This window comes from Alosa pseudoharengus, unplaced genomic scaffold, assembly GCF_046254945.1.
Source record: "Alosa pseudoharengus isolate Yale_2024_CS ecotype anadromous, Long Island Sound unplaced genomic scaffold, YU_APseudo_1.1 YU_APseudo_1.1_scf_6, whole genome shotgun sequence".
Classification (NCBI taxonomy): Eukaryota; Metazoa; Chordata; class Actinopteri; order Clupeiformes; family Clupeidae; genus Alosa; species Alosa pseudoharengus.
The window spans coordinates 41,293,700-41,320,693 of NW_027468848.1; the positions used below are offsets into that span (position 1 = coordinate 41,293,700).

The following is a 26,994-nucleotide window of genomic DNA, read 5'->3' on the forward strand; positions in this document are numbered from 1 at the left end:
AAGGGATAACATTCGCCGAGTCGCCCTGATATGCAGAAATAATGGAGGAGACGGACGCAAAGACCTCCCAGATGCAAAAAAGGGTGGAGTGGTGTATTTTAGGACACCTTACAGGATGCTATTCTGTTTGTCCCCCATGTTGCCAGTCATGTATAGGCATATGTGTATATAGCACAAAAAGGGAAGTTCAGTTCAGTTTAAAAAGAGACTTTCCTGTTCAATTTGTCATATTACTTTCATTTGGTTACGGAAATGATGGTGGGTAGTTTGCTTTGTTACAGTTGATTCCACTGTTGATAGATAGATAGATAGATAGATAGATAGATACAGTAGATAGATAGATAGATAGATAGATACTTTATTGATCCCTAAGGGGAAATTCAAGAATGTTGTGAAGCATGCTTGTTGTCAGTTCAATCATCGTTTACATTGATATGGGACTGTGATTACATTTATTTTTTACCAGATCTACTTAGGAGCCCCAATGTACAGAATTAATAGCCCTCTGCCAGCCAGTCAGAAAATAGTATTTCTTGTCTCTTAGGAATACGTTTTCAATAATATGCTTTGTAGTTTCTTTTTTGATATGCCATGATTATTGTGTGGGTATATTTGTATTTTCACATTACAAACTACTTGTATTTTAATGAAATAGTATTTGTTACAAAATAGTTTTTGATGTAGGCCTATTTGTGCCCACCTCTGCCCATAGTAGGCTAGACTACTCCAGCACAGCTGGTGGCGGCAGTATCAAATTAGTTTACAGTCACAAGTGTTCAATTGTAAACATCAGCAGAAAAAGACACTGACACATTAGCCTACTTTGGAATAGGCTAACCTATAGTTTAACCAACTACTCCGAGTGTAGGCTTACCAGTGTAAGACATGGCTATGGTTATGGTAGAAGTATGGGTCATTATGGCTGCATTTTGTGTTGCAGAGGCGAGTCCACCTATTCTTACTGTTAATTTGGATGTGCCGCCAGAGGAACGATGGGCACCACTTGTGGAATTGTTCGACGAACATTTCTTACGCCAGGTTGCGGCAGAAGTAATCGAGTAAGTGATGCATGGACAGTTTTTATTGGTCAAGTGGTTTTTCGGTTAACTGGCAGTTTTTCCACAAAGTAGTGTATAGCCTACAGCATGCATGGTTAGCTTAAACTGGCCAAATTCATGATAAATGTTGTAGCCTATTCGTTTTGGTGAAAATCACGGTAGTCCTATAGCCTATAGTATTGTGCAACATGCAGTCCCTCGGAATTAGCAACGCAAATTCAACCACTCCCCGCAAATTCTGGGCGACCTTTTAATTTTGTCCAAACACCGCAACATTCCCGCAAATTTTGACCATTTGATCATCGTAGTTTCCCCGTGAAATTTAACTCACCACGTCCCTCGCACAGAATATTGAGCCAGATGCCACACTCACTTCTGCAGACAGAGACCGCCGTAACTTGTTAGTTCCTCCAGTTTTGATGTCAATAAGGCGTGGATCTAAGTGGTTCTTAAACTGGGGGTCGCCAAAAATATTGGAGGGGTCGCGAAATTATTTGCAGTCTGGATTAAATAATTTTTATAAGGTTAAGGTTTTTAATCAAAGGCTGCCATTGACATTGGTGATGACCACTATGAGAATATTTGCTGCCTCTACTTCTAATGCCCATCTCGCAACATTTCGAAACCAAATTCTACCATTAGAAAGAAAGGGGTCGCGAGACTTGGCCCATGTTTTTTGGGGGGGAGGTCGCCAGACAAAAAGTTTAAGAACCACTGATCTATGCAACCCATTGGCAAACATTTACATCTGGAGATGTCCTTGTTATCTCATGCCATGTTTACTTATTTCGTGTAGTATTTACCAAAAATCATAGAAAGCAATAACATTGCAAGACACTTAGGCCTATCTCTTATGATCCAAGAAATATTTCATTCGAGATTTTTTAGATATATATTTTATTTAACTAATAGACATAGAAATCATCCCGAATTGCACCTACATATTCTAATGCACTTTTAAAAAAGTTATTTAGGCTATATTCTCATAGCTGAAAACAGTGAGATGCAAGTCTTCTGATCCACTCAGATGTAATTAGACTGCTCTCACATACTTAAAGTGACAAGCACTCAATTAGACCTACACACCACCAATACAAAGTAATGATATTAAAGAGAAGTGTGGCCTAGGGCTGCACAATTATCGTAATCTCATATGAACCAACTCAATTATCTAATCGTAAAAGCTACAAATAATCGTGTCACATTTCTGACTTTTATTAATTGTATCCTTCTTGACTATGCCACTTGTTGTTTGGTAAGTGTGCGTAGTGTGTGAGTGGCACAGAAATTTTGATTGGTGAGCTTCATGGTCGATCGGGGGTGCTATGCTTCTTGTGCATCAGTTGTGCTCACCAATCAGGGGTAGCACAAATTAAAGAGACATTTGGATTATTGAACTGAATCAATTAATTGACATTTAAAAACTCATATTGCCAATCACAATCTGTAAGAAAAATGGCAATTAGATATTTTCCCCAAATCGTGCAGCCCTAGTGTAGGCCTAGCCTAGTTTAAAAAAATCAATATGAAATATTGAAATGACTAAATACTTAGTTGCAATCCCAACTATTTTTGCCATTTTCACTCTTGCAATTTCTTTGCAACAAGTGCCTAAAAGCACTGCAACTTCCATCACAATTATTTAGAAAAGTTGCTGCAAAATCAGGCATTTTAGGCGCAACAATCTCAAAAAAGGCCTGCGAAATCCTGCGGGACTGATAATGCCTATTTCCCAAAATTGCATTTGGCAATTGTCCGCCTATTTGTCCAAGTGAAAACACTTCCAGACCATGTAGGTGAATAGTCAGCAAGGCCTACAAACAGCTAGGTAGTCTATCCATTTTTTGTGCCGTCCTTGAACTGACAAATGTGGGTTCGTTTTATGGAACCTAGCCTAACCTGTCACGGAACCTAATTGAACACTATTGTATTGTAGATCAACAGTACCAAAATGGGTTCACCATGCAGTTATTCCCATAGTAAATGCCCTGGAAAAATACATGCCCCCACCATATGCCAAAGAGATACAAGGAATGGCCTCTTACTATGGAGCTAACATTGCTGATATTGTTCTACTCAATTTTGCCTATGAAGTTACAGCGTAAGTAAAATGTCACAATTTTTTTTTAAGTAGGCTAATTATAATATTTAATTTGAGTATTTTACAACAATAGGTTGGAGCAGGCTATACAACATACTAGTACTCAAATATCTTAATGTCAGGATCTTATTGATAATTAAATATTTAAAATTATCTTATTTAAATGTGTTGCAGAATTGCCCTTATATATAAATAGCCAAGAAAAGCTCAGCCTTCTCAACAAGTACAGTTTAATGTTTTTGTGATTCAATATGTAATTGTTGATTGTTATTTTTTTCCTGGAAATAACTCTCTCTTCACTTACTATAGGTTTTGCAGTAGTATTATAACTCAAGACTCAAAAGGAAACATATACCATGGTCGAAACCTAGATTATCCCCATGATGTCCTCAGAAACATAACCATTGATGTCAGTTTCATACAAAATGGAAAGGTAACATCATGCAAGCAATGTGTCACTTCTAGAATGATTACCTGTACGAAGTTACCTCCACAGTTAAATAGGAGAATACCTCTTTACTTTCCCAAGTTATTGTTCAAATTTCACTTGACAACTATATTTACCTTTGCAGGAGTTATATAGAGGAACCACATTTGCTGGCTATGTTGGTCTGTGGACAGGACAGAGTTCCAAAAAATTTACTGTGTCAGGAGACCAGCGCTGTATGAATTCACTAATGTAATTTTACCAAAACATACCCATTAATCTTGGTGTGAAATGCGTAACCATGTCTGTCTTTTTACAGCAAAAGGCTACTGGTGGGAAAATGTCATTGCTGCAGTAATGGAAAGTGCTCCCGCTAGCTGGTTGGTGAGGCAGGTGCGTGCAATTTAATGATTTAAAGGAGAAGTAATTCTCTTTTCTATAACCATGGGTCTTTGTCCAAGCATGTTTGTCACATTTCCAGATAATTAGAACCTTTTAATCAATTACACATTTTAACTGTAAATATAGGCATTTTCAACAAAGTACCTAGTTGTCATAGACATTCTCTGACTTACAAATGTCAACACACTTTCTTTTTATTTAAATTTAGTGTATTCTCTTGTCTTTCCGATGTTGAAAAATGACTAGAGGATTTAGCCTCTGTGTAACTTTATTTTCATAGCATATTGAAAAAGAAAGTCATGAACTACTTCTGAAAGTTCACAGACACTCTGATTGACTTAAATAAATTGAAATTGGATAGGAAAATGCTTCAATTTAATTTTATTTGGAGTGACAGGGGCAAGGAAAAACTCCCTTTTATTTGTAGTGTTCTTACACTATGTAACATTCTTGTTATTTAGTTTGAAAGTTTGATGGCGGGTCTCTTTCAGGGGATAAGGGGTTAATCTGTGACAGTCTCAGTATTTAATTGTTTGCCATCACTGAGCATAATACTAAGTTATTTCCACTATTTTCATGCTTTATCATCACTAAATTCACCCTGATCTACATTCCAGACTTCTGGAAACAATGTCCAAAATGGTGCATTATGAAGAATAAAATTCATATTATGGAGCTTCATAGTCAACATTTTTATTTCATTAAAAGAAAGAACAAATATGTATCTTTATCTGGTATAAATCCCATTAGGATCATCAAGTGCCCACATGGTCACATTTGCCGGAGAGGGTTTTTGGACCCCCATAAAACCCCCACCAGTGGTATCATAACCCTCAAATTAATTTTGGCAAGAGCAAAGTTCCCAAATATAACAAATAATCCTGATAAATATGATCATTAATCGTGGTGCTACGGCCACCCAAAAAGTGAAAAATCACATATGCCGTCAACATTTTTTAGGACTTTGGTGACCCACCTCTCACCCAAACAGTAAGGAATGTTGATTCTGCCTCCAGAATTGTGTAGTACAGGCTACAATGAACTACCACACCAGGTTCCAGCCTTCTACCACTATTACAACAGACGTTATGGGCTTCCAAAAATGGCAAAGGATGAAATGTGAAATTCCAATGTGTCAATTAGGGCCGTGGCACCCGAATTTCAAATGGCCAAGCCACGGCCACCACGGCCAAGGTGGACGGCACGGGCAAACCGTTCATAGCGACGTCACTTTTTGATCCTTCGATGTCGGCTTTTCCTATCATTGTGAAGCAGAATTCACCAAGTGTTGGATTGTTCACCCACTAATAGGGAACGTGAGCTGGGTTTAGACCGTCGTGAGACAGGTTAGTTTTACTGATGATGTGTTGTTGCCGTGGGTCGTGGACGGCACGGGCAAACCGTTTGAGATATTGACCTGAAACTTCAGATTCCTTTGTTTGGTAACATAAGGCATATTTTCATCGCTTTTCAGCAAAATCTGAGAGGTGTCATGTACATGATACCCCGATACTGGCTGTTTTCACATGTAATGACCCATTTTTCATTGTGAGATTACAATAAATCACCAACAAATTGTTTTTTATACCGGTTTTTAGTCAACTTTAGCAGAGGTGCCAATAATTCTGGAGGGTACTGTATGTACACGAGAGAGAGAGAGAGAGAGAGAGAGAGAGAGAGAGATTTCACCTGGTGTAGGGTACAATGATATAGTATGTTGCTTTTTTCGTTGTAAGATTCCATGTTGCCCTGATGCCCTATGTCACAACTCTGACACACAACAGACATTAGATATCAAGTCTACCTAACGGCCTGAACAGCTTCACACATGTAGACAGATGGAGGAGGAATTGGATGTCTGATTACTTGTATTTGGCTTGCTGTTTAATGCTCTCTGAAGCATGATGGAAGACAAAAGAAAACAATCAGGCAGGAATCATGCACACATCGGTTACTCCGCCATGAGACAGTTGCAAAAAAGCGTAACCATAAACAACAAGGCACACAATCATCGCGTGAATTGTCACCAGTTTACACATTAAAATATAAAAAAGGTACATATAACGTGGCATACGTGAAGCATGAAAGATAAAAGAAAACAATCAGACAGGAATCACACACACATCGGTTCCTCCCAACAAACAGGTATTCCTAAACAGGAACAAGATATTCCTTATTTCATTCACACTGATATCAGCCAGTGCTGCAACCAGCTAGCCTAACTCCAATACACCTGCAGCAACACTAACAGGCTGCAGCGTGAGAATGACTTTTAATAACGACAAACAACAAACAAGATCGCACATTTTAATATGACAACACATACCTCCGCCATAAGACAGTTGCAAAAGAGGCAGAAGAGGGGGCTACATGGGTCTCTACCGTAGGAAACAACTCCTGCCACACCAACGCCACACCCCCTACTACCTGCTGTTCCCCAGAGGCATGGGAAAATGTGCACACTGAACTTACAGTAGGAGAAATTAACTTGTGGGGAAATTCAGGGATCAACAATCAACCCTGCCACATCTGGAACCTGGAAACCTCATAACTGGTTATGGCCATGATCCCAAATGTTAATATTTTTGTCTGTGTTTTCACCATACATTTAAATGTAATGCTGTATATACATTTAAAGCTGTTTTTTTATTGCAGTGTTGACATTTTAACTCTCATGTATTATTCAAAGACTTTGGAGGAAGCAGCAAACTTCCAGGATGCTGTGATGCGATTGTCCAAAGTTCCCCTCATAGCTGATGTTTACTACATAGTTGGTGGAATTCATCCAGGGGAAGGGGTTGTGATTACGAGAGATAGAAGAGGGCCAGCTGACATTTGGCCCCTGGATCCCCTTAATGGAGCGTAAGACAGATGGAATATTTGGTCCTTAAATTTGAAACTTGTTATGCTGACAGTTACAATGCGAGTGTCGTTGCTCTGATACCCACTTATTAATTTCAGATCTGTCTTATTCTGACTTTTAATGGGCATTAGGTAAAGGTGGAGGTAGGGATAAGGTTTATTTCTACAGTTTGACTAAAACAATCATGTTTTACTGACTAATATCATTTATCACTTTTTTGTAGATGGTATAGAGTAGAAACGAACTACGACCACTGGTTGCCAACTCCATCTCGGGATTATCGAAGGTGTGTGACTGTAATGATCTGAAATATATCCAGAGGCTGGTATATTCACTCATGATTGTATCTCTTTTTAGAGCTGCTGCCACAGAGGCGTTAAATGCCACCGGGCAAGATCAAATTAACTTTGAAACACTCTATAAGGTGATAGAGTTTTTCATTATTGTCATTTGAATGAAAAGAGAGTTAACAAATATTTCACAGTTTGTTTACTCTCTTCTGTTTATGTTTACTCCCAGGTTTTGTCTGTTGTCCCAGTATGCAACAGGTAAGAGAGAGCTTCTGAGAGCTTCTTGGTGTACTCACTCTTTGTCTTGAGTAGATATTCACCATCATTTGCAAATTGGTAATGACGGTTAAAAATGATGGTAACCTATTGTCAGTCAATAGTGAAAGTAACTGTGTATAACTGTTTTGTCGTTGACTGACACCACGGTGAAGTTAATTTCACTTTGCCAATGAGTTCAAATAATAGACAAGTGCAGATGCGTGTAGGCTACAGTATATACTCTGCTAGGTTTTAGTAAAGCATGGTTTAGTGGAATACCTGTTCTGTACGGTCTCACGTGCAAGCAGATTCATTCAAATGTGCTGATGACCATCAAAATACCGATGCGCTGTTTGAAGTCGCGCTGCTTGTTGTTAAAGGGAATGACATATCACGCCCAAAACACACCCATGACTGATTCAGAAACATCTTTCCGGCCCATCTTCTTGCGTCAAGTGCCGGACGTTTGATAACGTTTCATAACTACACCACATCCAATGTGGCCTGGACAAACCCGAAATTCACCAGTGACCATGCGTTTTTGATTGCCAAAATATAGCCCTTAGAGTTAGACTTTTGAGCATTTGCTTGAAATTGGTGGGTCACACAATGGAGGATCACTTCTTTGACAGCTGGACTAAACACACTCTCAGGCTGGCAGACAAGGTTGCACTGGATCCCTCCCACATGTTACATAAGGAGTACCAGCTCCTGCAATCCGGAAGACACTTTAGGATGCCCAGCTGTAGGAGAAATAAATACAAACATTCTTCCCTCCCTCACTCTATGTCATTACTCAATCAACATAGGAGAGTAAGGTAGATCCCTCACTCCTAGGGCCCTATCAGTCTAAAGCGCATTGTCACTAGTCAAAAGCTTATTCAAATTTAGTAGGATGTCCAGTCCACATTGGGAGTGTTTTCGTTATCAAACGTCAAGCGCATGGTGCAGCAAGGTGCTCCTAGGTTTCTTAATTAGTCATGGGTGTGTTCAGGGCGTAGCATCATTTAAACCAATGAGAATGATATCTGTCATTCCCTTTAACGGCCCAAAGCGCGACGTCAAAGGATGCATAGGTATTTTGACAGTCAATGGCGCATTTGAAGGAGTCTGCTTGCGAGACCGTCATTCCACTAAACCATGCTTTACTAAAACCTAGCATAGCCTTTACGCATTTGCACTCGTCTATTATTTGAACTCATTGTCAAAGTGAAACTAACTTCACCATGGTGTCAGTCAACGACAAGTCAGTTATACACAGTAAGTTACTTTCACTATTGACTGACAATGGGTTACCATAGAAAACATAGGCTGGAAAAAGCAACACTTACCCTGATATTGCTCAAATGACTGAATAACACAATGTTTATCATGCAGAGGAGTTGCTTATATTTCGTAATAGTGTGTCTTCAGCTGTGCTCTCGCCTAATCACTTTTAACCGTCATTAACAATTTGCAAATGCATTGTGAGATGTATTTCGTAATATCTTCATTCTAATTATGTTTCCCATTGTAGCCTAATCGTGTAATTTGTAATGTTTTGCATGGACGTGCGCTTGTGCGCGTTCATGGAGGATAGAAGGATGGTGTGTTGTGCACCTGCCAATATGACTGTTGCAGGTGCACAACAATGCGCTCCTAAAATAACATATAAACAACTTGCAATAGACTTCTGACCAGGTTTCTCTTGGTCAGTGGCGTAATGCATTTTAGATGGTGTACAATAGTGATTTTTAGACAATGCGCTATGCCACTCCCTAGGTTGTTAATTACCACACCCCTGGGTGCATTGTTTAAAAAATAGATGTGCAAAATAAGAAAATAAACTGTGTGCCGGGTGGAAAACAAGTTTTACGCCATGAGCCAGGGTGCAAAATAGGGGCCCTAGTGTAATGGACATTGTGTGTAGGTTACGCCTGTTACATGTGGCCTGAGTTATTTTATGATTTTGAATGTTATTTTGAATGTCTTTTTATGCTGATTGCTGAGCTGTAATGCAAGACAAATTTCTGTGTAAACGGACATTAAAGTATTATCTTATCTTATCCTTTATGCTTTACTGTATTCTCATTCACTGTTTACAGGATGACCATTTATACAACAATGATGAGTGCTGCTGAACCTGAAAATTACAAGACTGTGGTGAGAGAAGTAAGTTAACCATAATTAAGGCCTTTTTACATTTAGTCATGTTACATGTTCTATTATATAGTGTTTCTAATTGATTATCTTCATTTTTTCACAGTGTATGCAGTGGGTGAATCTGTAGAAACTGACTGACTGAAACTTTTAATGTGTCTGTGAATATATAATATGAATTGCCAGAGATGCCTTCGTTTTTTAGGATACTTTATTAAAAAAAAGTTCATAATGCATTTTGACTGTTTGTATATAAATTGCAGCAGTTGGAAACCAGTTGCAGTATTTGCTATAATACAAGTTAAAGACTTATTGTTGAATAGGTGCTACTGCACCAATATACAGGGAACATTTTTCTAGGTAACACATGCATCATGCTGTTTGGTGGTGTTTTGTTGTGTTGTTTTGGCTGTATGTATGTCTGCACTACTATTGTAGCATGATGTTGTAACCTATTACTTTACTCGCTTGAAGCAACTTTCAACATGAATTCAAAAGATTTTAACATCGTTTTTTTACCTGATCTCAACTGTTTATCATGGCCTGGTCTTAATTCTACCGTAATATAAACCTGTTAGTATTTGTCATTGTCAAGGGAATGCTGAAGTCGAATATGATGAAATAAAAGTTTACTGTCTAAGGGCGCTTTCATACCTAATTTGTTTCCGAATCACGGGCGAAAGAGAGATGAGGTGGGTTCGGGAAATGACTGCAGGTCGGATTTGAACCTGGGTCCCCGTGGGCACTTGAACCTGTACATCAGTGGTCCCCAAACTTTTTCTTCCGAGGGCCAGCTCACTATGCCTGGCTCTAAGAGAGAGCCAGAGACTCGGAGTATATCAACCATAAATAGCTTAGTGTTGTGAACAACAGCAGTCTACCTTAGTTGAATATTCCATTACATTTAATCATCACTGCAATTTAATACCATTGCTAGCTGTGTTTATGTTGCCACCATGCCATATCAGTGTAAAATGTAGCTCAAATGAAATAATACTAAAAAAAAGACTCTGTTTCTTTGGATACATAGCTCAAGTTGTGAACAAGCAATATCCTACAAATAATTTAAAGTTATCAAACTATGAGAGTTTTATGAAGTGCTGGCAAACACATCTGAAATGACCACCATTCTAACTTTCACTCACCTGATGAGAACTTTGAACTCTGTATGAACATTTGAACGTGTGAATAAAAAATAGAAATAATTATCCCAGAAAGTCCCAGAAATATGACTTGAATAGAAGTTAGTTAGTTATTAACAAATAATTGATAAACTTTTAGAATACTTTGAGCACTGATGCGCCTCTTACATTGTTTCAGGGGCGCAACTACCCATTTTTGAGGGGTATGCAACAACAATATTGCCCCCCCCCCAAAAAAAAAAAAAAACACAAACTAAAGCAAAACAGAAGACCAATAATTTACACTATTACTGTGTATTAGTGTCTATTGAATATGTTTTTAAAGAAATGCTGCCAATTTGATGTTTAACTTGATGTTAGTATTGATAAATGGTGCATTGCCACTTTAAGAGAGTCTAAACGGTTCTCATAACGTCCTTTTGCCAGCTAATGCTCACAATTGATAAGGCTGATAGGCACTCTAGCCTTGTTTGTTTGCACCACATTGACAACACAATATTAAGTTATTACAAGGAGCCTTCATTGTTAGGATATAGAAAAATGTAATGAGTTACTGCTAGCATGACATTTCTGTTTGCAGTTGGCCATTAAAAGTGCAGTATGAGCATGGTAGCCACCTAGCTATCTGAATGGAATAGGCTATGTTTCAATCGGCATTATGCTTAACAAACGCTAGTTAGTCTGTTAACATTCATATTTGCAAGCCTCCAAGTACAGACGTCATCACTTTAAATCCTACCTGTTGCCTTTCACCGTCCACTTATTTAACTGCTGTTGCATCCCTTGACATGCCATCTCCTTTTCCCTCTTTCTTTTTCTATTTTTAGTCGTCAGCAGCTTTTTTTTGCTGTATCCATCTTTTTCCATAGACGGCAACTCACTACTCGTAGGCCTATCTGCTCGCCCAGCGCTCACGGCGACCCCACTCCCTCTTCTATGTCAAAATTCTATAATGGAATCTTATGAGATAGGGCGCCTACTCTAGCCTGTTAGTCCTCTAAAATGTTATAGAACAGTGGTCCCCAAACTACGGCCCGCCAACTCATTTTGGGTGGCCCCCCCAAAACATGTCCGTGGTATATAGCAGGGGTCCCCAACATTTTATGTACCATGGACCGGTTTGATTCCTATTTTTTTTTCACGGACCGGGGGGGGGAGGCGGGGGGTTCGGGGGTTCCATGTTCCATATGTGTTGTGTATGCATAACTTGAAAAGAACTAGCTCCAGTTATGTAGGAACAGTGAAGGTAAAGATCTCTTGTGAAAAACGTGAACTTGAAGAAGTGAAAATTGAACAATATGAACTATGAATATTGAACAACTTGAAACTACATCTATAAGTGTGAACATGCTTAACAAAATATGGGAACAAAACATGGGCTATGTGCGCCGCGGTGGGCTTTGCCGCGATTATGGACACATACCAAATGCGTCATGTGAAACGCCTGTGGGCGCATTGGAGAAAGCCATGAGCGTCCCTCTCGCACGATAAAGGTGTTGAAAACGGCCAATAAACTCCTCTAAGCAGGCAATAGATGGCATGGGCACGTCACATATTATTGTCTTTTTGATTAGGCCTACCAAGCACATATTCACGTTTAAATGAAGGTGGATAATTTAAAACAAAAGCAAATTGTCCTGAAAGCATCCGATATGTCGCCCTTGGATTGAAAGTCAAAACTTTGAATGCGTCTTATGAAGCATTGGAGAAAGCCATGAGCATCTCTCTCGCAGAATAAGTATAGGTATAAGTATATATGCTCTTTTGATCCCGTGAGGGAAATTTGGTCTCTGCATTTATCCCAATCCGTGAATTAGTGAAACACACTCAGCACATAGTGAGGTGAAGCACACACTACCTGCAACAACAGCGGGAAAAAGATGGGGACAAAACGTGCATTATGAATATAATCAGTGGGAGCCCTGTGCTTGTTTCCCTGCAACAAGAAGCTTCCATCTGGGGTGATAGAAGACAGTGACACCCTCAGTGTGTTTGAAATGTCCAGTCGATTGCGCAATTTGGTCTTAGTTGCAGTCATTGCCGAAAACCCGGCCTCGCATAGTGGTGGGAAACGTTTTCAGCGCTTTTACGGCTATCTCGGGATATTCTGCTTTGGTTTTGATCCAAAAACCCGCCAGAGAGGTTTCCTTATACACACTCTTAAGACCACCGTCATTTGCAATTTCGATCAACTGCTCTTCCTCCTGCGCTGACAAGTTAGGACTATTCGGGATATTGACATGGGTTGCGGACCCACTCATTGGTTTGCCAAAACCCCCACTACTGTTTGGAACATATCAAATACACCCCGGTCCACTCGTCGTCCCCACAAATCAAGCTTAACTTTAAATGCAGCGACTTTATCTGCCAGTTTAAAGACAGTCGTCATTCTCCCCTGGAGTGACAGGTTGAGGTCATTAAGCAATCCGAATATGTCACACAGGTAATCCTCATCACTAAAATGTGCAGCTAACGGTGACTTTTTTCTGTAAGAAAGCTCTGCAGCGGCTCTCGCAACTCTGGCCAGTGACCTGCTAAAGATGCTTGTTTTTTGTTGTTCATTCTAGCAGTTTAGCTAACTTCGTGTGACACTACCGTTCGCCAAGAACTGATCAAGTGAAGTGAGCTGACCTGAGGCTGCGCAGCGCTGAAGGCAATTACTGTATGTAAAAGTGTTGAAGGCGGGACAGACAGACGTAAGAAAATAGACCTTGCATAATGCAAACATGCGTGCAATCAAACAACTGCATATAGGCCTATGCCATGTAAAAACGTGACATTATTGCATATTAAATTTAGTTTAGTTTGCATGCATTTGTTTTTAAAACTCATGTCGTAGGCTACGGCCCGGTTAGGAATGTCCTGCGGCCCGGTACCGGGCCGTGGCCCGGTGGTTGGGGACCGCTGGTATATAGCATCTGGCCCAGTGTTGCGCGGGTTTGGTCACAAGCGGCCCGCGGTCGCCCGATATTTTAATCAACCCGACCGCAACTCGGACCGCGAATATTAATTAGGACAAAATTATACCCGACCCGCGATCCGACCCGCTTATTTACAAAATGTGTGCTTTTGGTTATAGGCTGCATGCAGTGTGACAGTAGGCCATTTCTGTAAAAACAAACTAATTTATTTACGAAACTTGATGCAGTAGAACTACACGCAGTAAGCATGCAGGACATAATGTTTGCGCAGGAGAAAGAATGAGAATAAGAGCGCAAGCACGCACGCAACGCACAAAGGATAAGAACACTAGGATAAGATTTGAAGGCCATGGACATACATCTTTCTTTCGAAAACAGAAATGGTGAGGCGAGGTAGGCAAGAGAGATACATTGCTGGTCAAAACGTTAGCGTAAGAACTGGTTTATAATGCTGAATGAAACACAAAGCTTTACTAAAGCACATCCACTGTTTAAAGTCACAAACACAACGAACTAAGGTAACTTTTATGCATGCGCGAACCTATACATACCGGTAGATATGGCTGTGTAGTCTGTGCCATAACATTTATTCCTGCAGGCTGCCCGTTTTGGCTGTCATACTTTTAAATGGCTTCGCAAGAAGTAGGCCTAGACCATAACCATAGCCTATATCGCTTTTCCTGAAGGGGTGTCTTTATTATTTTAACTCGCGTCTTGCTTCTTTACTGTTGACTTTACTGTATTGATGCTTTACTGTATTGATGCTAGCTTTCTCGTGATATTTTAAGTAGGCCTATTTGTAGAAAATATATATTTAATTCATTTTAACTGACCCGCCCGCAAATGACCCGAATATCATTAAAATATTTTGTTTATGACTCATAACCGCGGGTGACCGCGGTCATCCGCGGGCGACCGCTTAATTTCGGGCAGACCGCGCAACACTGATCTGGCCCGCACGGGAGTACGACATCGTCAAACTATAACCTCCGTAATTTCCCCATTCATTCTCTATGGCGAGTCTTAACAGTACACATGTAATACTCTTTTTGTCCACTGGTGGTTGTTTTGGCGCTGTTTCGCGTTTGCCATCGAAAACAGAATGAAATGTAGGCCTACCTGCAAACAATGCAGTGGCGCAAAAAGTGGGTATGCGCTAGGGGCGCAGCTCCATGGGGGCGCCAAAGCGATGGTAAAATATATATATATATATATATTTGGTATTTTCTATATGTAGCTACTGCTGTCCGTTTCTAAATCATTTCAACTTTTTCTCAATGTTCTATAACATTTTAGAGGACTAACGGGCTAGAGTAGGCGCCCTATCTCATAAGATTCCATTATAGAATTTTGACATAGAAGAGGGAGTGGGGGCGCCGTGAGCGCTGGGCGAGCAGATAGGCCTACGAGTAGTGAGTTGCCGTCTATGGAAAAAGATGGATACAGCAAAAAAAGCTGCTGACGACTAAAAATAGAAAAAGAAAGAGGGAAAAGGAGATGGCATGTCAAGGGATGCAACAGCAGTTAAATAAGTGGACGGTAAAAGGCAACAGGTAGGATTTAAAGTGATGACGTCTGTACTTGGAGGCTTGCAAATATGAATGTTAACAGACTAACTAGCGTTTTTTAAGCATAATGCCGATTGAAACATAGCCTATTCCATTCAGATAGCTAGGTGGCTACCATGCTCATACTGCACTTTTAATGGCCGACTGTAAACAGAAATGTCAGGCTAGCAGTAACTCATTACATTTTTCTATATCCTAACAACGAAGGCTCCTTGTAACTTAATATTGTGTTGTCAATGTGGTGCAAACAAACAAGGCTAGAGTGCCTATCAGCCTTATCAATTGTGAGCATTAGCTGGCAAAAGGACTTTATGAGAACCGTTTAGACTCTCTTAAAGTGGCAATGCACCATTTATCAATACTAACATCAAGTTAAACATCAAATTGGCAGCATTTCTTTAAAAACATATTCAATAGACACTAATACACAGTAATAGTGTAAATTATTGGTCTTCTGTTTTGCTTTAGTTTGTGTGTTTTTTTTTTTTTGGGGGGGGGGGCAATATTGTTGTTGCATACCCCTCAAAAATGGGTAGTTGCGCCCCTGAAACAATGTAAGAGGCGCATCAGTGCTCAAAGTATTCTAAAAGTTTATCAATTATTTGTTAATAACTAACTAACTTCTATTCAAGTCATATTTCTGGGACTTTCTGGGATAATTATTTCTATTTTTTATTCACACGTTCAAATGTTCATACAGAGTTCAAAGTTCTCATCAGGTGAGTGAAAGTTAGAATGGTGGTCATTTCAGATGTGTTTGCTAGCACTTCATAAAACTCTCATAGGATATTGCTTGTTCACAACTTGAGACTCTGTATCCAAAGAAACAGAGTCTTTTTTTTTAGTATTATTTCATTTGAGCTACATTTTACACTGATATGGCATGGTGGCAACATAAACACAGCTAGCAATGGTATTAAATTGCAGTGATGATTAAATGTAATGGAATATTCAACTAAGGTAGACTGATGTTGTTCACAGCAAGCTATTTATGGTTGATATACTCCGAGTCTCTGGCCCTCTCTTAGAGCCAGGCATAGTGAGCTGGCCCTCGGAAGAAAAAGTTTGGGGACCACTGTTATAGAACATTGAGAAAAAGTTGAAATGATTTAGAAACGGACAGCAGTAGCTACATATAGAAAATACCAAATATATAGATATATATATATATATATATATATATATATATATATATATATTTTTACCATCGCTTTGGCGGCCCCATGGAGCTGCGCCCCTATGCGCCGCATATAGCGCATACCCACTTTTTGCGCCTCTGCATTGTTTGCAGGTAGGCCTACATTTCATTCTGTTTTCGATGGCAAACGCGAAACAGCGCCAAAACAACCACCAGTGGACAGAAAGAGTATTACATGTGTACTGTTAAGACTCACCATAGAGAATGAATGGGGAAATTACAGAGGTTATAGTTTGACGATGTCGTACTCCCGTGCGGGCCAGATGCTATATACCACGGACATGTTTTGGGGGGCCACCCAAAATGAGTTGGCGGGCCGTAGTTTGGGGACCACTGCTCTACATGGTATGGGCGCTGTAGCCAGTTGCGCCACAGCGCCCCCGAAGTAAAGTATTTTTATATAGCGCTTCTCTAAGCACAGGATGCAACCCAAAGCTCTATTTTTGTACCTTAATTTACAATTAGGCTACTACTGTAACTGAGAAACTGCACATGAAATTCTAAGAAAGACCTCTACTATTACCAAAAAATAAGCATTTGCAAAATCTCAAAACAAGAACGTTTTGGAACGGGCGAATTTTCACAACTCACCTAATAGACCTTTCACACAATAACCGAAAATACGTAATGGTTGTGGAAGCGGAGTTCTTGTCAAGCGTCAACGCATCAGAAAAATCATACCCGGGCAAGAGAAAATGGATCAGAGTCAACACAATTTCGCTAACGGATTTGCCAAATATGACATCTGCCGAAATTACAAGACTCGTGGATGTGAAAACTCTAAACTAAACTGTTACTAAACTGTTAACTAGAATGACAAATCATTAGCGTGTCCACTTAGACATAATGTACGTTTAGTCCCAGATAGCAAAATCAGATTTGCAGATAGCGAACTGCTGGTGGTGTGCCACTTGTGGTCCACCGTTGGACCACCATCTCTTTACATTTATCTTGTCATGAATATTAAGAAAAGTTAATAAAATGATACATGGAGTATAACTGAACAAATGAAAAAGATTTTAGACCAATAGTGGCAAAATATTGGGCAATTTGTCTGCAACCCGCCAGCGGACCACCAGAGAACCGATGAGCAAAATGCCAGCGGACCGCCAGCTATGCCACCAATGGACCGCCAGTGGTCCGCCAGCCCCTTGCTATCTGGGGTATAGAGGATATAAACTGCCTTACTAAAGAATTATAGTCTGCTGGTGAGGAGTTCCACGACGATTGCGTATTTCCGGTCAAAAATACGGAAGTTGTGTGAAAAGTCTATTGCGCCTGTGCTGGCTCAGACATGTCAGGCAAATGGGTGACAGGCGTATTCCTAAGGATTCCTATACGCAGAGTTTGCCCCGGGCTCCAGACCTGTTAGAAGACTTGCCCTGCACACCTGAAAACGCGACATGAGAGCAGATGGCATCGACCTAGCGGGTTGGGAGGCCTTGGCTGCAGACTGCTGAATCTGGAAGGCTGCTGTGAGGGCAGTAACTGAGAGAAAACCGGTGAACCGGTGGCTGTCTTCAACTGCAGCAACTGCAACAGAGACTGCCGATCAAGGATTGGACTCTATAGCCACACCAGGCACCAGGCACTGCAAGTCAACGAAAGACTGATCATAGTCATCATGTTTCATAGAAACCATCATCTCTTGAGATGGACGGATGCCAAAAGAGAGAACTACTTTAACATTTACATTTTTTCAAGCATCTTCCGATGTGAACCATGCCTTGCAAGGAAAATATCTCAGAAGACCTACAACAAAGAATTGTTGATCTTTTTATAAAGCTTGAAAGCCCCCCCCCCCCCATCAAAATATTGTCTATTTAAGGATATGACTTAGTACTGTGACAGTACTAAAAGAAGAGAGTAGCAGTTCAATGCATGGATTGACGGAGTCATTGGAACTGGTTAATCTCTCTTTTAGCAAAAACATTGAATAGGGAGGGTGTCCATAGAAGGACACCATAGAGGAAGTACTGCTCTCCAGTACTGCTTTGAATATTGTGGTGTGCTGGAAGTTTGCCAAAGAGCACCTTGACATTCCAATTCCAAAGAGTTCACATATTTCTTGACACTCTAGATGTTTTTTGTAAATGTGGAAATAGTAATGACTTGCTTTTCACTCTGACATCAACTGTGAGACCTGTATGCACTGTATGTTTTTTCCCCCATTGCTAATTAGGTCCAGTTGTAACATTGCACTGTTATCTTGATCATCTTTGCATTCAACTATGTGGTTGATTTCAAAGCGTTAAATGCCTCAAATTTATGTCTGAACTGATACATTTCACAATCACACATATACATTTCACAATCACACTAAGATTAAGATAAATTACACAGAAAGAAAAAATTGTTCAGGTTCCCCTGTGATCTTGCCCAAGCTACTAAAGCAATGTCCCACCTTTAAACAGCCTAGTGTACTGGTCAATGTTGTTGTAAATTGTAATTTGGAAATGTATTTAAGATTCTTGTGATATTGAAGACCTTGTTTAAGTTAAGTTATAGACTATGCTTGATGCTTACTACCTATGGCAAGTTGCATTGCAAGTTAGCTCTCGGGTAGTAAAAGTCAAAGTGTGCCGTCTTAATGTCACAGTATCCATTCGAAGGCAAAGGACAAAAGCGCGTTGAGCAAAGAGTTTAACAGGTGCGATAATTCAAAATCCCCATGTTATTTTCCCATAGGAAAAATCTCAAGATACCAGATATCCTTATATGGACAAAGATGGTAGCTTTTTTGTAGGTGAACTTCAGAGGTCTATTGGGGAAAATCAACACTGCTGAAATGCCAAATATAGTTTTATATAAACATAAATAAAGCAAAAGGCTATTTGCCAAAGCAAGTTGCTCAGTATTTCAATAGAATTTTACTTTGTCATAACTTTTACAAGCTTTCAGCAGAAGAGCTGTGCATACTCACAACACAATGCTACCAGCGTATTATAAATGTGGTCTTTTTACTGAAAGGTGCTACAGATCTGAAGCACTGTGTTGGTTGGCTGAGATTGCTTATGGTCTGAGCCACTATTATTTGTGTGCCATTTACATGTACAGAGGCAGAACTGTGCATGGACACCAGAGGTCACTAAATGAACACCTAGAGGACCGTGAGGAGCAATTTGCAATTAGACAAAAAGTGTATGTCACAGTTATGAACTCTAAATGCTAGAAGATTTCCACAGAACAAGTACTTGGAAAGAGAAACTAAAAAAAATGTTAACAGTGGGATCCTCATTGGATGTTTTTGCAGGTGTGTGTGTCCCTTTGCCAGAGCCCACCCTTTGGTAGAGTGCTATGTCTCTATTTCAAGTGCTGTCTAGCCGCATCATGGTATTACCCTAATCCACTTAAAGATTGTTATCTTAATTAAGCAACTTGAAGAAATGCTCTTAGTTTACCTTAAGAGGCAGAAGAGCGCAGAAGCCAGAGTGTATATAATCTAAAGTAACCCATGTGTTCAGCAGTAGTGTCTGTATGTGCACAGCCTCTTCCACCGCTCAAATGGAGTTGTTGACATGTCTCTCATCATGGTCTCTGGATATGTTGATATTGCTTAAAATACATCATTTGTGTTAATTACATGAGAAAATGGGGAGATACAAAGCTGACAAGACCATTTGCTGACAGAAAAGCTGCTGTTATCAGGTAAGTTTTTATGTTTAAATGTTCAGTTAAATGAGCATTCAGCGTTTTTAAGAGCTGTTATTTAAGCTCCATTGTTATTTTGTAACCATTTTTTCTGCCAAGAAGACTTTTTTGTTGTTGATATTATTAACTTCTCAAGTTTCTTGTAGAATAAAAGACAAATAGCAAGATGTACAGTATGAACAAACCTGTGTGTAGAAAAACATTTTATTTGAGGGATGGTATTTTCCCCACATTGTGTATTGAATCCAGTATCATTAATTTGTAATAATGTTACGTTTGCAGCTATTTAATATTGTTCCAGTTAGTTATAGCAGATGCTTTACTTCACAAGCTTAAGTGAGGAGTCATAGCTCGTGGAAATGAACGGTTAAGCCTTCATAAGAGGGAGTTGATGTCGTCAGTGAGGTAAACCAGGGGGATTGAGGCCAATCAGAAAGGTCATGGGCAGCCTGGGCTGGGTTGAGATTAGTCCTGTCTTGTATCTCATTACGGCAGCAGGAAGTCCATCATAACTGTTTGATCTTTCAAATTCTCAGTGAATCATTTTTGTCATTGTATTCTTCTGCCTCTCTGTTGAGTTTTGTTATTCACATTTAGTACTTTATGGATACTAGGAGGAGAAATGGGATGTGGTGTAACAAAATCAAGTGAATTCTGCAGTAAAAAAGATGAAAAAGGTAACAACCGTACAAAGGATTAGCCAAATATTTAACCCTCTCTAAATTAGCATTCTGTGGAAAAAACATAAGAAAAAGAAATAAAAGATAAGCAATTGCTTTATCTAACCAGCAACTTACACTGTACCTTATCTTTTCACCTGTTGCAGATGTGCCATTGATTGCAGTCCCAGGTAATACTTAGACACAAGTTCTATGAAAAGATGTTTTACTTTGAAATGTCATTTCAAAACACATTTTTTACTTGACAATATATTTATTCTTTCTAATGGCAAATTTGCCAAATTTGCTAAGAAGTTATTTTTTCATCTGAATCCATTTCTCCCCGTCCATGCAACATTAACCAGCGGCCACATGTAAGACAAACATTTAATTGTTCCTGAATGTTTTTCACTAATGTATTAAATACTTTCAGGCTTTGACAGTCGTTTGAAGCTAAATGTATGTATTTATAAATGCTGTGTTTTGCCTTAATAGCTATGAGAGCAGCAGTACTGATACAGCGCTGGTATAGGCAGTATGTGGCACGGATGGAGATGCGACGTCGATATACATGGAATATTTTCCAATCTATGGAATATGCAGGAGAACAGGACCAGATCAAGGTGATGAATAAAACGAAATAGCTATGGATTATTACTATTCTAAATTCTTCTGAAAAACATGCTCGTACACATTTACATAGTTAAATGAGAATGCTTTGGGTTGCACTCTGTGCATATACAAATACGCTATATGGATAAACTTACCTATATACATTTAGGCACCTCCTCATGTGTATAAATTTCCATTGATCTAGCTCTATAACTTCCTTGGTTATCTCGTGGACAACTTCACACCATCAAGTACAGAGAGTAAGTCAGTTACTATGTAATACTTAGAGCTCTATATTTCTCTACACCTTGCAAAATTTCCTTTCTTTTCCTCTTCTATTGCAGGGAACCTAATTTCCCATATCTTCAGAGAAAATGAAGTTTGTCGTGATGTTGAATGGGAGAGGTATTTCTCCTATGAGAACATTGATGTACCTGATATTTACTCTGGCCCAAGGCTCACCTTCCCCCTCTCTGTCAGTCAGGTAGCAGACCTTGTTGAAGCCTTCAAAAACAAGCAAGTATGTTTGTTTCTATAGTATTTTCCAATACATTAACGCTAAAGATGAGATGCATTGCTAACAATCCTCTTCCTCATTCCTCTTTAAAATATTTCTGTGGTTGGTCTTCTTCTAAAAGAAGAATTGTTTTATAAAATAAAACAATTGAATGAACATCTTCAAAGAGTGGTGATGCCATATTTTTTGCCAGGGGTTGTAGTAGACTTTTGTGAAAACCCAAAATAATTTGACTTAAAAAATAATATCATGAGATAATGCTCTTAATAACAAGTACGACAGATTTTTTTATTAATAACAGCTGCCACAGAAACATTGTTTAATGTAAAAGATTCATGTCTGCGTCTTCTCTGACATCTTGCAGCAACTTCACTCTCGCTATGTTCTTCAACTTCTTCTTGATACTTGGAAACTTCTCAGAATATTGCCAAATATAAACCGAGTGTCAACCTGTCAAAGCAAGGAGATCACAATTTGTGGTAAGAGCCCAAAAGCCCTTTCAAATCCAAGTCCAAAGTTAATGGGACTGAAATCAACTGTTTTGTGTTTAACTATGTTTTAGGTGACTTACATGGGCAATTGGAGGACTTGTTATTGATATTTTACAAGGTAACATTTATGTTCACAAAGATCAGACGACAAATATATGGACATTAAATGAGGTGTCTGCATGATTTTATTGTCATGTATTCTTTTAGAATGGCATGCCTTCCCTGGACACACCATATGTTTTTAATGGAGACTTTGTGGATAGAGGCAAGGACTCTATTGAGATTCTTCTCATCCTCTTTGCCTTTTTGCTTGTGTATCCTGGTGATGTGCACCTCAATCGAGGGAACCACGAAGACCATATAATCAACCTAAGGTATCAGATAACTAAAACTTCTTTGTAAAATGTTCATTATAAATTAAATGAATGTCAAAAATCAGAACTTGTACAAAATCTACTGTATCTCTTAGATATGGATTCACAAAAGAGGTACTTGGAAAGTACAAGGTATGTTTTTACTTGTATTTCATATTTATTTGTATTTCATTCATTTATCTTGGCCTGGAGGAAGTTGATGGAATCAGCAAGCATATAATTCCATGTAATACCAATACCATGGAGAATTTAGTGTGTAAATGTCAGCTGTTGCCTCTTGGGCTGTCTCATTTATTTCAGTATACTCAGATACTTGAAAATAATTTTCCTGAAATGTTATCTTACAGCTTCATGGCAAAAGAATTTTGAAACTTCTTCAGAAGATTTTCAGCTGGCTACCCTTGGCGACAGTAATTGATCAGAGAGTACTGATTGTTCATGGAGGTATCTCTGATACCACTGACCTGGCATTAATCACAAGAATTGACAGACACAAAGTAAGTAGAAGATAATATAAAACAAAATATGATATTTTCCATGGTGCCTAAACAAATTGCTGTGTTATGGTATGCTGTGGAAAGTCTGTTTAATTATATGTATGTGTAGTATATGTTTCCTCTAGCTTTCTAACACATCTACAGATTGTTGGCTGCACAGAAGGATGTCATCTCTAAAAGTATACTCTCTGTTTTAAGTATGTGTCAGCTCTAAGGCCTCCAAAGAAAAAGACAACTCTGTCAGGTGGACAGTCCTCCATGGACTCTGAGTTCGACAACGATTCTATTTCAAACATGAGTATGCAAAATAAGAGACGTGCCTCAGTGACATACAGCAAAACCTTTGGCCCTCGCGATAGTTTTCAGCGACGGTCACTTCAGGATTTCTCTGGCATAGTGAACCGAACAGTGGAAGAGGAGCAGGAGGTCAGACGGAGGCAGGGGGCATTCCTCCAAACTGGATACAGTTGCTCTCATCGGGACCTGAAGCCTTCCTTCCCCTCCGAATCAGACTCAGACTCCACAGATGCCCCCGATGTCAGTAATGAGGAGTGGAAACAGGTATATTCAACTCACTCTCTATTACTATTCCATTGTAAAATACTGTGCACTTTAACTCAGCCTAACAAGTCTGCTTTGTATCATAATCATCTGGTGCTGACGTTAAGATTCTGGACCTGCTGTGGAGTGATCCAATGTCTCAGGATGGCTGTTTCCCCAATGAGCTGCGAGGTGGAGGTTGCTACTGGGGGCCAAATGTGACTGAGGAATTTCTGAACAGACACAACCTCCAGCTAATCATCCGTTCTCATGAGTGCAAACAGGAGGGCTACGAATTCTGCCACAACCGCAAGGTAAGGAACTGTGATCACAGTGTACTGTGAGACAGTGTCATTCCATCAGGACAAGCAAGGAAAGTAGTGCTTGACCAGTTCAAGCAAATAGACATATTTTAGCAGAATACCATAGTGGAAAGCAATATTTCTGCAAAAAGATCTGATATGGCCTGTTTGTATTCATCTTATAGTTTCCTGCATTCTTATTGACGCAGTAGGCTACCAGTATTGTCTCAGGAAGTTATGTTGATCTACAATGTGCATGCACAAATGTCCAAAAAATACTGCTCCCGCCTCTGCCTTAGAAGCACCAACTGTTGCAGATATCAGTTATTTTATTTTTGTGGTCGTGGGCTTGTCCGGTTGACAAATGCTCTTGACAACAGCTACAGATAAGTATTAATGTCATGCCAATTCCAGTGGGCCCTGACACAGCATCTAGTGTTCTGATCATAGTTAAGGGGTGGATCTTTGGATCATAGCAGGCGCGTGCGGTCCATATGGGCAGGTGGGGCTACCTGAAGCATGCTCCACAAAAAATAGTTCCTCAGTAAATCATTGCTCCAAGTCTATTTTTAATAATGTGATTGTCACATTAACAGTCATAGTTGTCATCAGTTCTGCTTGCTCACATCAAAAAGTAATCACATACCAGTGCCATGAGGTATCTTTGAGACCTATAGATTGAGAAGGGTCCATCTCAGTGCTGCAACCTAAATTCATTAACAAGTATCCCTATATAACATCCTCAGATTTGATAGTGCAAAATGTGGTGAGAAGCTAAATGGCTATAATGATGTAGCCATCATTTGTCTAACTAAGTCAAATTGGATTGATTAATTCCAAGACAATATTGCAATCACACAGTATTCTGTTACATTGCATGGGGAGTTGTGTCTGCAGCCAGTGTAAACAGAGCAATTGTTGTGTAACACATTCTTATCAAATGCACTTACAACCTCAAAACAGAAAAAGTTGGGACATTGTGTAAAATGTGAATAAAGCAAAATGTAATAATCTGCAAATCTCATAAACTCATATTTAGTTGCCAAAGGGACACAGACAAATGTTGAAAATGAAAAAAAAAAAAAAATGTCATCGAAAATATAAGCACATTTGTAATTTGATGCCTGCAACACCTTTCAAAAAAAGTTGGGACGGAGGGTAGATTTTGGTAACCTGACCCTAGCCAGATGAATTTCGTTCCGCTTAGCTCCGCCTAGCTTCACTCACATCCATCTGGGACCTCTTCCATTGAGAGTGATTTCTGCAACCGATTTTATGGTACAGCCAATCAGGACGCAGGGCGGGAGTTTCATAGATGTGACATAGCGTAGAAGCGACTGTGAGACTGTTATTAGCGTCACGGGTTGGCTTCGATGTGAGTGGTTGAAGTAGCACGTCAATAGATGGCGGACAAGTGGCTTATTCAATCATATGCAAGCATTTTTTGATTAGGCCCAGTCTTCTGAAGCAACACTTCAATGGATCGGTTCCAGATTGATGAGTGGAGCTAGGCGGAGCAAAATTCATCTGGCTAGGGTCAGGTTAAGATTTTGGGCTATATTGATGTAAAACAATTTAGTAACAGTGTGATTTGAAATAGTTGATGTCAACAGGTGATCAGAGTCATGATTTGGTATAAAACCAGCACCTAGGAAAGGCCTAGTCATTTAGCAGCAAAGATGGGCCGGGTATCACCAGTTTGCCAAGACATAGCCTGCACAAATAGGCTGACACCAGACATAATTTCACTGCATTTCTTACTTCCAGTAACTATATTCCTACGTTAGAAAATTATTGAAAAGTTAAAAAAAAAAAGTGTTTATCAAAGACAGATACAGGAATAGATTTGAATATTTCATCCTCTACGGTATTCAACATCATTAAAAAATCTGGTGCAATTTCAGTGCGTAAAGGGCAAGGGCGCAGGCCTAAGATGAACTCCTGTGACCTCCGTGCCCTAAAACGGCACTGTATCAAGAATTGTCATTCTTTCATAGCTGATATAACCACATGGTCTCAGGATTACTTTGACAAACCTTTGTCAAGCAGCACAATACGAAACTACATCAACAAATGCCACTTCAAACTTTACTGTACCAAAAGGAAACCTTATCTGAACAGTGTCTATAAGCGGCGTTGACGTCTCTGAGCTTGGAGACATCTAGGATGGACCATGACACAGTGGAAACGTGTATTATGGTCGGATGAATACGTTTTTTTTTAAATGGATGTTGGATGATCCGGACCAAAGTTGAAAAGGACCATCCAGACTGTTATCTGACCATCCAGACTGTTGCTAGGTTACGGGGACGCTGGCGAGACACGCCACTCCGTCTGGCATTATGTTTTTGTTTGTTTTTATGTAATGTTCGTAATTTTATGTGATGTTCTGTTTATTTTTTGTATTTTTTGTCTAGTTAAATGTATTCTCTCTTTTTTTGCATTATTTTTGGGTAGTTTTTGTGTTATTCTTAGTCCTTTATTTGCTGAGAAGTCTGTTGATGCTGTGACGTTAAGTTAACTGAGCTGACCCATGGCTAACGTTGACGTTGGCTTTTGTCCTGGGCCTCTGGTGTACTCCATCCGTGAACGGCGCTGCGCTTCGGAAAGGGATTTCTCAGGACGGTTGTGGAGGGCTATATGTGATGTGCCGCTGCCGCGACCACTGGTTTGACCTGCGAGGTGCCATGCTCTGCTGCCTGGAGTCTGGATTGAGTAAGCTAACGTTAACGTTAGAAGCAAGTTTGAAGAACTCTGACGACAGCGATCTCACTGAACAACAAATGGTCGCTGTCAATGTTCACCGAGTTGCTGATCTGTAGCATCACCTACGACTTCAGAGTGTTCATTGCTTCCAGTGCTCTCCAGACTGCCACGATAACGTTAAATCCTCCGGGTTGGACACAGCTGTGCGCCTTCATCATTGCCCTTGCACTATTTCAGCCGTTAACTAGATGCAACCAACTGGACTAAATTAACATGAG

At 39.7% G+C, this 26,994-nt stretch overlaps 3 protein-coding genes across 3 annotated transcripts in view; 2 read left to right on the forward strand and 1 right to left on the reverse strand.

Moving 5' to 3' along the window:
- Window positions 1-706: 706 nt before the first annotated feature.
- On the forward strand, window positions 707-10,178 carry LOC143105673 (N-acylethanolamine-hydrolyzing acid amidase-like). The gene is made up of 11 exons (XM_076269739.1): window positions 707-1,058; window positions 2,995-3,159; window positions 3,469-3,592; window positions 3,732-3,822; window positions 3,906-3,979; window positions 6,678-6,850; window positions 7,075-7,137; window positions 7,209-7,275; window positions 7,371-7,399; window positions 9,484-9,550; window positions 9,645-10,178. The coding sequence occupies exons 1-11, from the start codon at window positions 886-888 to the stop codon at window positions 9,666-9,668; spliced, it is 1,050 nt and encodes a 349-aa protein (XP_076125854.1). The 5' UTR covers window positions 707-885; the 3' UTR covers window positions 9,669-10,178.
- A 9,854-nt stretch (window positions 10,179-20,032) lies between these two features.
- Window positions 20,033-26,994, forward strand: part of ppef2a (protein phosphatase with EF-hand domain 2a) — a 29,911-nt gene continuing 22,949 nt past the window's right edge. Inside the window, exons 1-12 of the mRNA XM_076269744.1 lie at window positions 20,033-20,695; window positions 21,043-21,051; window positions 21,173-21,300; window positions 21,495-21,549; window positions 21,634-21,809; window positions 22,171-22,285; window positions 22,369-22,415; window positions 22,505-22,671; window positions 22,767-22,803; window positions 23,019-23,168; window positions 23,367-23,729; window positions 23,837-24,022. Of these exons, the coding sequence (XP_076125859.1) occupies window positions 20,641-20,695; window positions 21,043-21,051; window positions 21,173-21,300; window positions 21,495-21,549; window positions 21,634-21,809; window positions 22,171-22,285; window positions 22,369-22,415; window positions 22,505-22,671; window positions 22,767-22,803; window positions 23,019-23,168; window positions 23,367-23,729; window positions 23,837-24,022 (1,488 nt within the window). The 5' untranslated portion in view covers window positions 20,033-20,640. The remainder of the gene's footprint in view (window positions 20,696-21,042; window positions 21,052-21,172; window positions 21,301-21,494; window positions 21,550-21,633; window positions 21,810-22,170; window positions 22,286-22,368; window positions 22,416-22,504; window positions 22,672-22,766; window positions 22,804-23,018; window positions 23,169-23,366; window positions 23,730-23,836; window positions 24,023-26,994) is intronic.
- slc75a1 (solute carrier family 75 member 1) overlaps window positions 22,170-26,994 on the reverse strand; it is a 72,181-nt gene continuing 67,356 nt past the window's right edge. Inside the window, exon 13 of the mRNA XM_076269738.1 lies at window positions 22,170-22,256. Coding sequence (XP_076125853.1) covers window positions 22,252-22,256 — 5 coding nt within the window. The 3' untranslated portion in view covers window positions 22,170-22,251. The remainder of the gene's footprint in view (window positions 22,257-26,994) is intronic.